This window comes from Leptopilina heterotoma, unplaced genomic scaffold (assembly GCF_015476425.1).
Source record: "Leptopilina heterotoma isolate Lh14 unplaced genomic scaffold, ASM1547642v1 Lhet_120, whole genome shotgun sequence".
NCBI lineage: Eukaryota > Metazoa > Arthropoda > Insecta > Hymenoptera > Figitidae > Leptopilina > Leptopilina heterotoma.
In genome coordinates, this window is record NW_025110838.1 from 977,521 (window position 1) to 995,393 (window position 17,873).

At 25.4% G+C, this 17,873-nt stretch overlaps 1 protein-coding gene across 6 annotated transcripts in view; it reads right to left on the reverse strand.

The window, feature by feature from the left end:
• Nucleotides 1-6,859: 6,859 nt before the first annotated feature.
• Nucleotides 6,860-17,873, reverse strand: part of LOC122510450 (protein tincar) — a 91,441-nt gene continuing 80,427 nt past the window's right edge. The window contains exons 10-14 of one of the 6 annotated variants that reach the window (XM_043625115.1): nucleotides 17,139-17,340; nucleotides 13,683-13,815; nucleotides 13,039-13,089; nucleotides 11,680-11,886; nucleotides 6,860-8,619 (exon numbers count right to left, since the gene is read on the reverse strand). In XM_043625115.1, the coding sequence (XP_043481050.1) occupies nucleotides 7,480-8,619; nucleotides 11,680-11,886; nucleotides 13,039-13,089; nucleotides 13,683-13,815; nucleotides 17,139-17,340 (1,733 nt within the window). In that variant the 3' untranslated portion in view covers nucleotides 6,860-7,479. Of the gene's footprint in view, nucleotides 8,620-11,679; nucleotides 11,902-13,038; nucleotides 13,090-13,682; nucleotides 13,816-17,138; nucleotides 17,341-17,873 lie in introns of all 6 variants that reach the window. The other 5 variants (XM_043625106.1, XM_043625132.1, XM_043625123.1 and 2 more) reach the window with 5 other exon arrangements.

Sequence of the window (17,873 nt, forward strand, 5' to 3'; positions counted from 1 at the left end):
TTTCGGAGCCTCCTTAATTCTCATAAAAAAAAAATGTTTTACAAGACTCTAGCCGGATTCTTAGGTGACTTTTTTTTATTTCTTTTAATTATGAGATGTGTCGTTAGCGGTAAAAAAATATTTTTTTGAAAAAAGATAGCGAGCGCTCTCTTTTCTTTTTTTCTTTAAGTCTCTTGTGAATGCGACGAGTAAACTACACAATACTTTTCTTCTGCAATAACTACCGATGATGGGTGATAATTTTTTTTTGTGAGAATGAATATAAAGGTACTTTTTTTAATCACTGCGCTAAAATTCTGACTGCAAAAGCTACATTTTTCTTTATTTTTTATTTTTTTTTGCTTTTCGAGGTAGACCTTAAATAAAATGCTCTCCCATTCTCTCGATTTTTTTTTTCTTCAAAATCTTATTACAATGTTAAAAATGTATGAAAGCACTTCTATTGTCTTATGCAAAAAACTTGATGGTTTCCACGAAAAAAATTATTTCACGTTTCGTTTGAAACATTATTATCTTCATTATCCTCAGTATCTTATTATTATTTTTAATTCTTATTTATTTTTATTCTTTACAATTTTTAATTAATTCAACTTTTCTTTTAGTTTAAAATATTTTTTTGCATTCATCTTTTGTTGATTGTTCTCTCGACATTTTTAGTAAATTTAATTTTTCTTTTAATTCTTAATATTTTTTTTTACTATCAACTATTGCTGAATTTTTTTTCTCGACATTTTTTAATTGATTTAATTTTTGTTTCGAATTTCTATATGAACCCCTTGCTGAATTTTTAATAATACTTTTAATTTACACTTTCTTCACTTTTGTTTACATATATTTTTCTCTTTTCCGTAAATTTTTCTGAATTTATAGAAAATAAAATAATTTAAAAATAGAAAAACATATTTTGAAAATCAATACGTGAAATAAAATGTGGAAACCTTTCAAGTTAATTAATTATGTGAAGAGTGTGACATGATTTGAAAAATTCTGTCTATTGTTGACTACGATTGAAACAACATTCAATCTGGTCCTTAAAAATGATATGTGTGATCGATGATGAAAACATTTTTCTTATTTTTTTCCCATTTGGGAAAATTTTTCTTTTTTAAAAAAAATATTACTCACCGATCACGATTTCATTGGTCGATTTATTTTTTAAAGTACATGCTAAAATGTCTCTCACAAACCATTCGAGTCGAGGAAAATTCGTCTATTTACCAAAAATACATTTTTTTTGTTTTTTGGTCATTTTTTAGATAAAATTTTCAAGGAGGATTTTCTATTTTTTATTTTTTCCCAATAAAACTTGAAAAACTATTTTTTAAAAATAAAAAAAAAAATATTTTTATATTTTCAAGCAAAATTTAAAAAACATTATTTTCTAAATAAAACTTGACAAAGTATTTTTATTGTTTCAATTTGAAAAAAATTTATAAATAATTTTTTCTATTTTTTTTTCTATTTTTCCCAAAAAAATTATTATTTCATCTCCTTGAAATTTTTAATCCATTTCATGATGTTTTATTTTAAACGAACGCTAGTGTTTAAAAAATTATTTTCGCTTGAAACACGTCTAGCTTATACATTCATTTTTTGTCTTCTGTTATTTTTTTAAGTATTTTGTTTTTCGTTTTTTTTTTTTTTTGATCTAGCTAAAGATGTCGGCGATAAAAAATACATTTACTTTCTTGGTAGAGATCGTGATTTCGAAAAAGGCTGTTTTCGAAGAAATTCATCTGAAGCTCTCATATTTTCAAGGTCACAGATATCACGTTATCTACACAAATATTTTGAAAAAAAATTTTTCGAGATTCTTGTCATTTTTTTTTTTTTTTGGCGAAGATAAATTGAATCTTCTCGAGGAAAGAGACCGGCAACATTTTTGCAAAATTATTTTCCAATACATTTTCATAGAGTATAAAAAAGAAATTTTTGTTTCTTTTCCTTTGGAATTAAAAAATTTATTTTCTTTCAAATTTAGAAATGTTTCTTATTCTTCCAAATTTGAAAATAGGAGTTTTTTTATTTAGAAAGAAGAACAAAAATTCTTCTTAAAAAATTGAAAATAGGAGTTTATTTTTCTTTTCAATTTTGTAAATTGAAATTTTTTTTCTTCCAATTTTTGGAAACAACAATTTCTTTTCTTTTAAATTTGAAAATAAAAATTACAATTCTAAGGCGATAATGGACAGTCGATAAGAGTAAATGCACAATTGGAGATTCATTCAATGAATGGCAGTAATTCATTTATAATCTCGATTTAAAATCAAGAACACATAAATGGCACGTGCCACTGTAGTTTGTAATACCTTCAGAGTGCCATTTTCGCCTTTTTTTTCCTCTAAAATTTAAGTACCTCTCAGAAAGGAAATTATCAAATAACAATGGCACTTAATCGTATATATTAGCTTATCGATTAGGGCTAATTATATATAATTAATAATTATGTATTTACAAAGTCTTACACTCTGAGAAATTTTTTTCCTTCTTTTCTTTATTCTCGGAAAATTAAAACTAATTTTTTATTTTCATTAGAAAAATGCTTATTTGGAAATTTAACCAAAACAAAAAAATATTTCTCAAAGTTTTTCTTTCGAAATTTTTATTTATGGAAAAAGTAATTTTTTTCCCCTTAAAAAACAGAAGTTACAAATTTTTTTCTTTTGGGACAATTTATATGTCAAAAATTGTGAGAATAAAAATGAAATAAAAAAATAGCACAATGTACAAAGGAGTTGTTTTAAAGAAATTTACAATATTATTGTTATTTGAAAAAAGCCTTCTATTTTCTAAATAGAATCTAAATTTTTTAAATTCTTATTTTTTTCATGAAGTCTTTATAAACATTCGAGAGGAAGCGTAATTAATGACTTCCATCGTGAACGAACTTACTTTCCCTATACACGAACCTTATTAAGAGCGATACCGAGTTATATTCCTTCATAACATCGATGGAATAATTATCGAAATTTCTTACGTATCGAGCAACTCGTCTATTTAGTTTATATACCTTTTTTTAAATTTTTTTGTTCATTAATTACTTCACAAAAAAATCCATGTTTGCAGGAAATATAAGGAAGCAAGTCTTTGGGTACATTTCTTATCGTCTATTTATAATAACCGAACACCTTTTCTTAATGCGAATCATTTTTCAGGTTTGATTTCTGCTTAAATTACGATTTTATTTTTCTTCTTTTAATAATCTCATTAAAAGCACAATTATTATTTATTATTTATTACTAATTTTAGTCGTGTATTTTTGTTTTATTTTGTAAAAGCTAATTTGCATTTTTTGAGTTTTCAATTCATCATTTTTCTAGAGGCAAAACTAGATTTTTTTCATTTACTAATTTAGGGGATTATTTTTATTTTGAGAAATTTTTTTTTAATGTTTAGGAGAATTTAATTTTTTGAAACAATTTATCCAATTGTTTTTATATTGGAAAATTGTTTTTGTATAAAGAGAAAAGTGTTTATACAATAGGAGAGAGAAAATTTTTTTTATGACAAGAATTTGTTTGTTTAATTGGAAATTTTTTTTAGTAGGAAATTGTTTCATTGTAATTATTTTTTAGTTGAAACTTGATTGTTTTATTGGAATTATTCTTTAGTAGAAATTTTTTTGTTTAGTGAGAAATTGTTTGTTTAGTAGGAAATTGCTTGTTTACTAAGGAATTGTTTGTTTAGTAAAAGATTGTTTGTTTAATAGGAAATAGTTTGTTTGGTAGGAAATTGTTTACTTAATAGAGGAGTGTTTGTTTAGTAGAAAATTGTTTGTTTAGTAGGAAATTTTTAGTTTTTTTGTTGAAATTTTTAGTTTAAGGAATTGTTTGTTTAATAGAGTGTTGTTTGTTTAATAGGAAACTGTTTGTTTAGTAGGAAATTGTTTGCTTCTTAAGAAATCGTTTGTTTAATAGGAAATTGCTTTTTTAGTAGGAAAATGTATGTTTAATAGGAAATTGTTTGTTTAGTAGGAAAATGTTTGTATAATACAGGAATATTTTTTGCAACATTAAATGTAAAATTGTTTGTATAGTGAAAAATTGTTTAAAGAGTGAATGATTGTTTTGTATTGTATAATAGGAAAGTTTTATAAAATTGCTTTTTTAACAGTGAGTTTTTTTTCATTAACAGGAAACCGTTTTTACAAACAGAAATTATTTTTATAAACAGAAATTATTTTTACAAGCAAATTATTTTTACAAACAAATTATTTATACAAGTAAAATATTTTTTTCACAAACAAATTACTTAATACAAGTAAAATATTTTCTTTTCACAAACAAATTATTTTAACAACAGTGGAATTGTCTTCCCTCCAGAGGGAAATTATTTATAATAATAAAAATAATTCTTATAAAACATTTATCTAGGAAAAAACTGTGTTAGGAATTTTTAAAATAGAGAAATTTTTTTAAAATAAAAAATTTTAAACTAAAAGTTGTTTGTAACATTATTTTTCTAAGAAGACAATTTTGAGGATATTATTTTTTCAAAAGAAAATTGTTGTCGCATATAAATCTTGATTTTCGATAATAATTTATTTTCATAAATAGAAATCGATTGTAAGGATCGAAAATTTTCTATTTAATTGCAATTAATTACTGAATTTATAACAATATAATATTTATCACGATTTTGAAATTTGAAGAAGAATGAGTCAAGATTTTTAATCACAAGTTTAAGGATATGTTTTCTTTTCAATGTCTTTTTGGTACATTTTTTTAATTTTTTGGGTAAAAAGCAAATTCTACTTCTAACACTAGCTTTACATTTGCTGTAAAGCCGTTTGAGTATATGCACATACACACGTTGCAGACGCAAAGATTTGTATCAAAAAATACGAGAGAAAGCTGTTTATGGATATGTAATTTTCTTGTTTGCTCTTCTTCTCTCTAAAATCGAAAAATACGACAAGTATATGTAAAGTTTAAGTTTTATTTTTATTTATTTTTTTTTTTTGGTTTTTTATAATATATAAAAACTACTCATTGGAATCGCATTTTTTTTCTCGAGAAGAACTATATTTGTAATTATTATTTTCAGCGTTTCTATATTTAGAAAACGATTATTATCATCATATTTATCTCAACGAAAAGAAAACTTGAGATTTGAGTCATTTACAGAAACCAAACCTGAATCGTCGATTTTCTCTCTCTCTTTTTTTGTCTCTCTTTTTTTGAAATATATCTAATAAAAAAATCTTTGAGAATAGCAGAGTGAAAAATTTTTTCTAATTTTTTATTCATCATTTTGGATATTTTTCGAATAAACAATTTGTAAAATTTTTCACTGTTGCTTGTTTTAATACAATTTCTTGATGAATTAATTTCTCTATTTTTCGATTCTCTTTATTTCACATTCTTTCGAGAACAATAAAAGTTCCTAATTTCTTTTGCTTAAATTTTTCTATTAAAACTACAAACCAATCACGAACTGTATTTTCTTTTGAAAGTTTACAATCAATTAATAATAATTAATTAATCAATAAATTATTAATTGCGAGTGGGGAAAAAAAAATTCTTCCATCTTACAAAGCAACATTGTTCTCAATTATTTGCATTTTTTTCTCTTCTTAATTTTTACAATTAATTAATAATTATTATTTAATTATTAATTAGTTAATACATTATTATTGCTATTTGCAAGTAGAAGAAATGGAATTTTACCATTTTACACAGCAACATTGTTCCCAATATCGAGGCAAAATTTGAAAAATTAATTTTCAACCAAGAATAAAATTCACTTTATGAATAAGAATTATATTATTATATTATTATTATTAACAATATATTATTTTTAATTATATTTATAACACAGGTTTAGCAGGTTTTAGACTTGAGCAACAAAAACCTCTTTCCAAGGTAAATTTGAAATAAAAATGACTGATAATCGAAATTGGAGTCGCTGATTACGAATTTTAAGTCAGATTTTTGTAATTCAAAATCTAGAGAAAATCTATAAAGACGAATTTAATTTAATTTTCGAGTTTAGTGTAACAAAATACGTTAAATAACGTTCTTACTTTTCCGAATCCAAAAGTTGACCCAAATGTGTTTTCCTGTTATTAAATTATTATTGAATGTTAATAATAATTATTGTTAATAATTATTGTTAATTATTATTGTTATTAATCATTACTTCTTAATGCGTTCCATTTTTTTTTCTTTGGAATAGTGTTGTGTTCAGAAAGGTTTAAAGAATAAATATAATTTTTTTCAATTTAAAATTTCATGGGTAAAGTGTTTTTTTTACATATTTTTTATAAATAAACAATTTTTTTGTTTATTAAAATTCAATATCTAAACAAAATAATTTTTATTTAAAAGTTGGATTCAAGACAAAAATAGTGCCGGTTGAATCATTAAAATCGGCCAAAAAGTTTTTCTGAAATTAATTTTTTTTTAAAAATCAATAAAAATTTTCAATTGTTAATAACAAGATTAAATTTTTTTTTTGCAAAAATCTTTTACATTGTGATTTTTTATATAAAATGCTACAGGAAAATTAACATTTAGGAAAAAATAAAAATTTTCAAGTTATAGGTTGCACGTTTCAGAAATTCTTACTCAATAATTATTATCAATAATTACTATTGTTTTTAACTATGACTGTTAATAATTATTAATTGTTATTAACTATTACTGTTAATAATTAGTTCATTGTTATTAACAATTACAGTTAATAATTACTATTATTATTAACAATTACTGTTAATAATTACTATTATTATTAACAATCACTGTTAATAATTACTATTATTATTAGCAATTACTGTTAATAATTACTATTATTATTAGCAATTACTGTAAATAATTACTATTATTATTAGCAATTACTGTAAATGATTACATATCGTTAATAATTATTATTCCTGAATCCTGATAAAATAAATTTGATTCTAGGTTGTAAATTTCTTTTTCAATCAATTATTATCAGAAACTTGTCCCAATTTAAAAGTTGGGATCAATTTTTATAGAGATGCACGACGAGACTCTGTCCTTTCATAAAAGAAAAGAAATGCAAATATAACATATTCAATTGTTTTAATTATTTTTTTCTCGAGATTCTCGGTTCTTCGAGAGGAGACTCGTATTCGAAGTGCAACACTAAATTTTTAAATTCAATAATTAGCTCTGTTTGAATATTGATTCGACTTTGGGAACATGTTTTTTGAAAATTGATAAATCTCCTTGGTAAAAATTCAGAAAATAAATAAAAAAAAAGAAAAATTTGATTTACAATAAATTTTGTAATTCAACACTGTAAAAAAAGGTTTTAACTTAGAGCTGATTTTGGGTATTGAAACAGAACCAAATTACGATTTAGTAATTAAAATTGGTACTAAATTAGTACCTTTCATTTCACAGTGAATAGAGAATCAATCACCAAGAAAATGAGAACTCTCATTAATTTCATTATTAAACTCTCTTAAAAATTACAGAACGATGATGTTGATGATGATTATAAAATCTAATTTTAATGCGGTAGACAAGTATCGGAATCGCCACTGCTTGCCATTGAGAAATTAGCAGAATCACGATCACTCTGTCTAATTTGTGCAGTTGTTGGTAATTTTTGCCCGAGAGCCAATTGTGGAAAGGTATGATGTCCAGGTAGGGCCCAGCCCTGTGTATGAACGGAAACATTTGGGAAGCGTTTAACAAATGGATTTGTTGATGATGATGATGATGTTGCACCACCATTGCCTGGAATTAATCTCACGCCATTATGATGTGAGGGTAATGTCGTGTGCGATGGAATGCTTGTGTGTTGCACGACAGATGGTAAATTATTGACGTTTCGCGATACTGAACCACAACTACCTGAACCACCGCTAATACCATTGGCACTCGTACCATTTGACATACTGTGCGATGCATGTGGCAATGGCATTGTCGAGCAATGTGGATAAGTTACCATTGGTTGTGTGGGATAATGAGGTAATGTTGCCGAGGAAGCTTGAATTGAACGTAAATCAGTATTCTCGGTGAATGAGGTCATTCGCATATTTGTCGAACGACCAAATGGCTCCTCATTGTGATTAAGGGGTTCGCTGAGTTTTGTACGTGATGATCGTCGACGTATAACGACTGTCGCCTCGTTTGTATTCTCAAGTATCACCGCTGGACAACCGGCGACAACCATTTCCCCACCACCACCATTATAGAGGGCATTGTGATTCACATATTGGGGGGAGAAATTATTAACGTTTGTTCGATTATTATTGTTGTTGAGATTGTGATTGTGATTGTGATGATGATGATGATGATTGAGGGGTGGTGGGGGAGGGGGGAATACGGTATTGGCAGTTGGTGGTTGAACGCCACGTTGTAGGGAGCAACTGCGCCATTGGGGTTCCTCGCGTGGTTCACCGGTGAGATCGTCGACGCTTGTTGCTCGTCTTTGGGAACTTGAGGCGTTACTTGCGTTACTTGCGTTACTGTGAACGCCACTTGATGTTTCACTGTTGGTACTTGTATTACTATTGTGACCGGTGGAATTTATTCCCACGTCGAGGGGCGGTGAATTTGATGAGTCAGAGCGTGGTGTTAATTCGTCGTGTGGCATTCCTGAATCGGCACGACGTAGACAGCGTGGCGTTTGACCTCCATTCACCTGTTAATTTTTGTTTTCAGTTAGTAATTCATTTTTATAACTAATTTTTTAAATAATTTAACACGTGTTTTCTAAGGATATCAAATTCAGACAAAAAAAGAATCAAAAGTATTGCCTCGCAATACTTTTCATTTGTTTTTTGTCTCAATTTGATATTCTTAGAAAAACTCTGAATATAATATAGTTATATAGTTAAGTATAGTTTAGGTTTAATAATTTAGGTTTGATAGAAAACGAAATATTTATAGTAAGAAAAAAGGAGAACACAAATTTGAATAGAAACCAAAACATTAATTTCGAGAAAGACAGTATGAGCAAAACATTTTGGCAAATAATTTTTGAGAGTTGAAGAAAATTAAAGATTTTCAACAAAAACAATCTTTAAAATTTTTACTAAAATTATAGATTTTTGTAAAATAAAAAACAGAAGAAGCATTTTGAAAATGTTGCTATAAACACAAAGGCAGGGAGAAAAACAGATTTGAAAGAATTAAAAAGAAAAAGTCTGACTGAAAATTAATTTACAACTAAGAAAGACTTAGAAGCAAAAGAGAAATATTTGTCTGACTTAAATGGTTTTATACTACTGAAATTCAATTGAAAAGTGGGAAAAAATTAAATTGAAATTATTTCACACTGTTTTTGGTCTGACTAAAATTTACTTTTACTACTGAAACTGAGGAAAGTTTGAAAATATTCTGTCTGACAAAAAAGTGATGTTACTACTTAGACTGAATTTCGAAATAAATCGCTGGGTCATGTTTGACTAAAGAACTGTTTTACTACTAATTGTAGACTGAAAATATGCTCTACTACTTAAACTATAATTTCTGGAAATTATAATCGTTAGTCTGACTAAATGCGATTATTACTACTTCTTCTGAAATGAGAAAATTTTTAAAAAATTGTGTCTGACTAGAAATATTCTCTACTACTGAAAATGTAAATATTGAAATTTGCCATCTGGAGTCAGACTAAATTTCATTATTACCAGGTACTTTCACAGAAATAAGAGCATTTTTGAAAAATTCTGTCTGACTAAAAATATTCTTTACTACTGAAAAAGTAAATTCTAAAGTTTGTCATTTTTAGTCTAACTGAATCTAATCGTTACTACTTTTATACTTATTTAACAAAAATATCAGAGAAATTACGTCTGTCTAAAAATATCTTATACTACTGAAAATTTAAATTCTAAAGTTTTTAAATTTTGGTCTCACTAAATTCCATCGTTACTACTTTTATACTCATTTCACAAATAGAGAACTAACGTCTGACTGAAAATACCCTCTACTACTTTAACTACCAGTTTTAAAAATTATTACTTTTAGTCTCACTAAATTCGATTATTGCAACTTTTTCTCAATTGAGACAATTTTTAAGAAATTCTGTCTGACTAAAAATATTCACTACTACTGAAAATATAAATAATGGAATTTTCAATAATTAGTCTGACTTAATTTTATTATTACTACTTTAACTGAACTAATACAATTTTGAAAAATTCTGCTTCACTAAAAATATTCATTACTACTGAAAATATAAATTCTGAAGTTAGTAATTTTTACTCTGACGAAATTTCATCGTTATTATTTTAATACTTATTTAACAAAAATGTCAGAGTAATTAGGTCTGACTGAAAATATTCTCTACTACTGAAAAAGACAATTTATGATATCTGACTAAATTCGATTATTACTTCTTCTTCTGAGTTAAGAAAATTGTTAAAAAATCGTGTTTGACTAGAAATATTCTCCACTACTAAATATAAAATTCAGATATACTGTCTGACAAAAATAGTCTTATACTACTTAATATTTTCTGAAACATTCCAAACATGTCTGATTAAAAATATCTTTTACTACTGTCAAAAATTCTGCAATAAAATCAATTACAGCTTGTCTGACAAAAAACTACTAGTAATTAATTTCGATAAGTCTGAAAATGTTTTGTCAGACTAAAAATTTCGTTTACTACTAAAGTGACTTTTATAAGAATTCATTATGACTTAAATTTAATTCTGCACCTTGAAGATAATGATTAACAGTAGTAAAATATTCTGCCGGACTAAAAACTTTTTTTACAACTTGGAAAAAATTTAAATTAGTAGAAAATATTTTCTGCGCGACTAAAGTAATTTTCTACTACTGGTTTTTAATTATAATAAACCTAGAAACGTTTTACTAGTTAAAAAACTCTCTGTCTGACTAAAAAAGTACTGAAAATCTGTTTCTACTACTGATACACGTAATTTTAATGACCTTAAAAATATTTTGTCTTGATAAAAATTGTCAGTATTACTTGAAATCAACTTCATACGAATTCATTGCAATATGTCTGACCAAAACTTACTGTTACCACTTAAGGTAAGTTGATAATTGTTTAAAATCTTTATGTCTGACTAAAAATTATTTCTACTACTTATACCAAATTGACTTTATAGTTCAGGAACATTTTGTCTGGCTAAATTTGACTTATACTACTTAAACATGTCTCCAAAAGGTACGTCTGACTAAAATTGACCTCAACCACTTAAACTAGATTATAAAAAATGTAGAATTATTTCGATTGGCTAAGCTTGACCTATACTACTTAAACTTATTCTCGAAATGATTCGTCTGAGTAAAAATGATCTTAATTACTTAAACTACTTTCAACAAAGGGTAGAAAAATCTGGACTGACTAAAATTGACCTTAATCACTTAAACTACATTTAAAAAAGTGCAGAAACACCTGGACTGACTAAAATTGACCTTAACCACTTAAACTACATTTTCAAAAGTCCAGATACATCTGGACTGACTAAAATTTACCGTTACTACTTAAATTCGTCTCCAAATGTTTCGTCTGACTAAAATTGACCTCTACTACTGCCATTTGAATCCTATTTATAAATAATAATAAAAAATAATAATTTAATTACACCAACATCTAATAATTAAATTAAAAAATCAAACGAATGAAAGGACAAAATTTTCTCTTTTCTATGAAAATAAAAGCGAGGACATGCGGGTGATTATGAATAATTGTTGGGACGTCAACAGGTGTGTTAGTTAGTACCTGGGCGTTAGTAATTAAGGGTGCTGAGGCGACTTCGGTGGATGGTTCGGAAGTCGGAGTTGGCGGCGGTAGCGGAAGTGGCTCCGAAGCAGGATCAGGCAAAGGGTCAGGGGTGAGAAGAGGGGAGGGATCACCCTCTGAAGGTTGAAGATCGCGGTTACCGCTTGCGTAGTATGTCACTTGATCGTCGTTAACACACTCCAGAAGCTGCCAAGACACGTGCTGCGTTAGTATTTGTTATTAGTCAATTTAATTATATAATGTTAATAATAAATTTTCAGCTAATTTATTAAAAAAATTCATTTCTTTTTCTAAAAAAAAAGAACAAAAGTTCCGTCAATCCATATGTTTTTTTTTAATTATTCATACAAAGTATCCACGTGTCTTTTTTAATTATTCACACAAACTGAAATAATTTCCAAGAAGAGAGACAAATTCAAATTTTTTATTCTAATTATGATTTTCAATTTAATTTTAATTTAATTACTTGTTTTCAAATTAACAAATGATACGTGCTTTTAATTACCTTCTTTAATTATTCGCCTCTCTTTTGAAATTAAAAAATTATGAACTCTATATATACATAATAATTTAATAGAGAAAGAGAATTTAAAGAAACTTTTTTTAGTTTGTAATTTTGTATGAAATTTTTCTATAATTAGGATAATTTCAATGTTTTGATAACTAAAATCATTTAATTTGTATTTTATTAATTAGTGTTAATTATTTCTTTATATTTAATTGTATGATTATTTTCAGTTGCCCTATAGACAATAACTAGTAGCTAACAACTATTTGAAGAAAATAAAATAATAGAGTGAAAAATAATTTAATGTAATGAATAATGTAATGTTTTTGCTAATAAATAATTCGAATTAAAAAAAAGTTGCAAATAAAAAACTGTCTGTTGTCTGTGGTATACTTGCGATATTTATAAGTCTGTTTCCAATATTTGTGTTATTTGTCTTGAAAATTTTATTTATTATAAAAAAAATCCTATTTGGAACAATGAAAATTCGTTACTAATGTTATTAAAAGTATTTCTTTAAATTTTTTTTTCATATTTTTTGGCAATTTTTTTTAATTTTCCTAATTTGTTGATTTAATGACTGTAATTTTATTCTAATAGGTATATTTGTTATCGGTTTTGTAAGTTTTGTTAGCAACTAAAAACTACAAGTCATTCAAAGATAATGCAAATCCCTCTAAAATAGAAGAGGAAAATCTCTAAACATTCAAATCTATGCTATTATTCAGTTTTAGTGAAACAGAAAAAGCAAAAAATTTGTTAGTAAGGAAGTAAAAATTGTCTTGTTAGTATTTGTTTTAGAACACGAAAAAAAATATCGTGATTCTTACATCTGTAAACTTAGGAATACCAGTCCTATGAGATACCAGCCACCTTCCCCACTGTCAAAGTACAAAAAAAAATAAGAGAATGAGTTTTTTAACCACTAGAATTGTAGTAAAAATATTTTACTACTAAAACCCTTTTTTAAGCATATAAAAGAGTCTACGAGTAAATAAATAAATAAGTTAATAAATAAGTGTATAAATAAGTAAATAAATAAGTAAACAAAAAAGTAAATAAATAAATAAATAAATAAGTAAACAAATAAGTAAATAAGTAAATAAATAATTAAATAAATAAGTAAATAAATAAGTAAACAAAAAAGTAAATAAATAAATAAGTAAACAAATAAATTAATAAGTAAATAAATACGTAAATAAGAAAATAAATTAATAATTATATAAGTAAACAAATAATAAATTAAGTAAATAAATAAAGAAAAGAAATATTTTAGAAAATAATATTATGAAAAAAGACTCTTTTAAAATCGTTTCGTTAGTGAAAAAACTAAAATTTTTAGAATAAAAAGTAAAGTAATTAGATTATTATTAATATTAAACTAAATTATTGACAAGAAAAAAATTTGATTTATGAATTCAACAAAAAAATTACTAAGAAAAAATGAAATAACCAAAATTTTTTTAAAAATTACCTTATTTTCTTCAGAAGTGGAATCATCAGCGGGGTCCAACGATGTCATCAATGGTAATTCACGTAACGTGGCGTAGTCTCCATCATCGTCGGGTCCACCATCAGCGACACCTCGTCTGGCTTTTCCCTTATTACTTAAACATCAAAGATACTCGAGGTTAAGATGTTTTAGTTTATTTTTTTCTTTGCGTGTATCAATAAATACACACGATGCAAAACTTATATTAAAGGAACAGGCGAGATGAAAGCATTTCTTATGGTTCAAACAAAACTAAAAAAAAAAATTTAAAAATAAAATTATTGACGTGATTGCAGAGAAAAAAAGAGCCAAGATTTTTTTTTTTCAATATAATTTTTTCCATTTCACTTTCTTTTCAAATTGAAGATTGTGTATGCACATAAAAAAGAAGGGAGAGCCCTTTAATCTTCAAATTACCTCATCGATAGTAATATATATTGAAATTCTCCTTTGCATCTTGTACTTAATTTAATTGCACATTTTTTATGATTAAATTTCATTTAAAATTTTTTATTTCTTTACTTTGATTTTTAAAAAATAGGGATTATTTTTCTCATTGAAAGAATTTTAATAAAAAAAGGAATTGAGAAAAATTTTCTCGAATAATAATCTGAATAAATATAAAATAAAAAGAAATGAACAAATAAAATTTTATTCAAAATAATGTTTTACTCTATAGCTAATTGGTTAAAAATTTCTTTATTAATTAGCTCTCTTTTTAAAAACTGAAAGAAAAAACTTGTAGATTTATTCGTAAAAATGTGAAATAAGATTGAAAAGTGCAATAATTTCTGACGAAAAAAAATTTATTTCGTAAGGAGTGATAAAAAAAGATTTTTATGTTTATTAATTATTGATCTTAATTATTAATGAATCAAATTTAATCAATAACAATAAACAATAAGGAAAATAATATATAATTAAAATAGTAATTTAATTTCCGTTAATTTCTAATATGAAATAATAAGTAAATTATTCAAAAACTCAATAAAATAAGTTAATTAATAAATGACAAAAAAAGTTATTAAATAAATAAAAGAAAATAATTAGAAATCAATAAATAACAAGTAATAAGAATTAAATAATGACAGAAAATACTTTTGAATTCGTTATTAAATTTGAACTGAAAGTTTTGTTTAATTTAAACTTTTAAATAAATGTGCTTTAGTAATTACGACGAGAAAATAAAGCGTAAATGAATTTGAAAAGAAATTAGCATGCTAGGATAAAGTGTAGAATATAATTAATTGAAAATTTCATAAAATTAGTAAGAATAAAGAAGAATTACTATTTTAAAAAGTAAATAAAATTAGTGATGGCCGGGTTATGGGACAAATTAAATATTAGTTGGTTCAATGCAAAATAAGCAGTATTATAATGTATTTCAGGAAATAAAGTACAAAACTTGTGAAACTAGATACAATGTACGATGTTAAAGCTAAAATAAAACAATAAGTAAAAGATTATGTAAATCTAACAATAAATTAAACTTAAATATAAATATAAAAACTATTTTATACAAAAATTAAAATTATATTGACACACGTTGTTTTTGAAAAAACTACGAATTTACGACTAGATGGAAAATACGCAAAATATTTTCGAGGAGTTATGATTAATTTAATAAAGTTTATTTATTTACAAAAATAGACTGGAAAAGGCATTTCGTAAAATTATTATCAAATTTATTATTGTCGAATTAAGTTTTTTAAACTAAAATTAATTACAAATAAATAAATTATTATTAGAGTAATTATTATTAAATTAATCATAGACTTTTTAGATAACTAATTAAATAAATACATGCAAAACAGTTTTTATGAAAAAAAAATATTTTTTCTGTGTACAAGAGAATTTTATATCTATAAAAACATTTTTAATTTACTTAATGATTAACACTACTTTTTTTGAAGTTCTTGTCTTGCAAAATATTTTTATAATTAAACAATTGAAAAAAAAATTTCCAGAGGGAGAACTTCGCTTTTTCTCTGTTTCTCTAAATTTCGATTTTGAAAATTAATCTTTTTTGCAAATTGAAATTTTCAGTGCATAATAAGAAAATATTAAAAATAGGTATCTATTTAAAAAATTTTAAATAAAAAATTCAAAAAGCCGTTTCGAAAATAAAAAATATTTATAAAATCTTTTGAAAAACGTTTTTATAGATTTTGAATAGTTTATATCATTGCATAATTCTTTTTTAGTTAATTAATTTTATTACAGTTAATTACTACTGGAATTTTTTTTTAAAGTTAATTAATTTTATGAAAAATAGTTACTTTTGAAGTTTTTTTTTTAAATTAATTTTAATAAAAATAATTACTTTAGACATTTTTTTTTAAAAGTTAATTAATTTTTGAAGGTTTTGATGAATGATGATGTTCTTTTTGGCAAGCGAGGATTTAAGAAAGAAATTAAGAGAAATGAATAATTTTAAGTAATACAAATTCTTACGTAGTAATCCCTGAGGTGCATCGCCAGTGTTTATCGCGTTAACAACGGATTTCAGAATGCAATATTAATTAAACAACACAATCTAACAATACCTACTAATCTACCATGATCTAACATCTATTTCGAAGTATTTACCTCTATGAATTTTCAAATACTGATATTACCAAAGTAGTTAAGAAATTTATACTTCTAATGATTTTATATCTTACAAATAAATAAAAATGAATAAATACCTACAAAAAAATTAATTTTGTATCAATAAAGAAATTAGTGAAAAATAAGAACGAGAAATAATAATGAAATAGTTAATAAAAAAAAAATAAAGAAAATAAAAGAAATACCGAAAAATTGAAAGAAATATAATTTAAAAAAATGTGGTATTTGTTCTAAATAATTAAATTATCGATTAAATTTAATTATTGTTAAATAATACAATTTATTTGAATGATATAAAAATTATTTGATTTAGGTAAATATTTATTATATTCAAATAATATTTATTTCGATCAATATTCATTTGTTTATAAAAAAAAATCGGTTATTTAAATAAAATAAATTTTTTCCACTGTGAAAATTAAAAATTAAAAAACAATTCATTGTCTTCACCAAAAAAAAAAAGAAATAAAATTAGAGAAATAAAAATGTTCTCGTACTCAAAACTTCAAGAGGTCTTTGGATTGAAGTTCTTGCCTCGATGGTCATTGGATGAGATCGAACAATGATATATAATAGTTTCGTCTGTGTGAGTGTCTTGTTGTATATATATAAATGAGTTGAGAGAAAGTAAGTAAAAGGACGAGATAGAGAAGTTTCTCAAGGAGGAAACAACAAGCATAAAGAGAATGTGTTTCGCCTTTGGGTGAAATTGTCTGTCAATGTTGATGAGAGTGGTGATTAAGGTGCAACGAAATGAAAAGGAAGAACACCCAGCAAACTAATGGTCAGACACAAAAGACACCAAGAGGAGGGAGGAAGGGTAGTTACCGCGAGCCTGACGTACTAGGCAGGTCGTTAAAGGTGACTTTTGGCTTGAGTTTCTTGTTCAGCCAACCCTTATCTCCAGTTGTTGCCGTCACTCCATCATTGGGCGATTGAGTTGGTGAGGGCCTAAATTTTGGCCGCAGCCAATAGATTTGCTCGGCACCATCAGCCGCTGATTCACCGTCCACTGAATCGCCATTTAGTCCTGAAAACAAAGATTTTTCTTTCATTTCTAAATATTTATTATTCTCTCTTTCCTTTTCCTTCATTTTTCTGTTTTTTCTGCTTGAAAAATTATTCTGTAATTACATTCTCATTACATAAGAAATTATTATTTTTTTGTGATTCTAAGAGTCTGACTGAATTCTACACTTACTACTGTTCTTTAAAGCAATTGTAAGAATGTCTGACTAAAAATATTCTCTACTACTGAAACTCGGGACAAAAACAGTAGTAGGGCTCAATTTTAATCATATAAAAGGGGAAAAATCTATTTTTAATTTTTCTTCAGGTTACCTGGTAGGAAATATTAAAATTTTTTTGTAACAGAAGTTTTCTTTCAGAATAAAGCAAAAAAAAAAGTAAAACGACCAAAATTTATTTCATTTTGCAATTAATTTGTTAATCATTCCATAGCTTCGTCTGACTAAAAAATGTTGTTACTACTTATATTTTAGTATTGCAGTATTTACAGGAGTTGATAAACATTTTGTTCTATTAAAGTCGACGATTTCTACT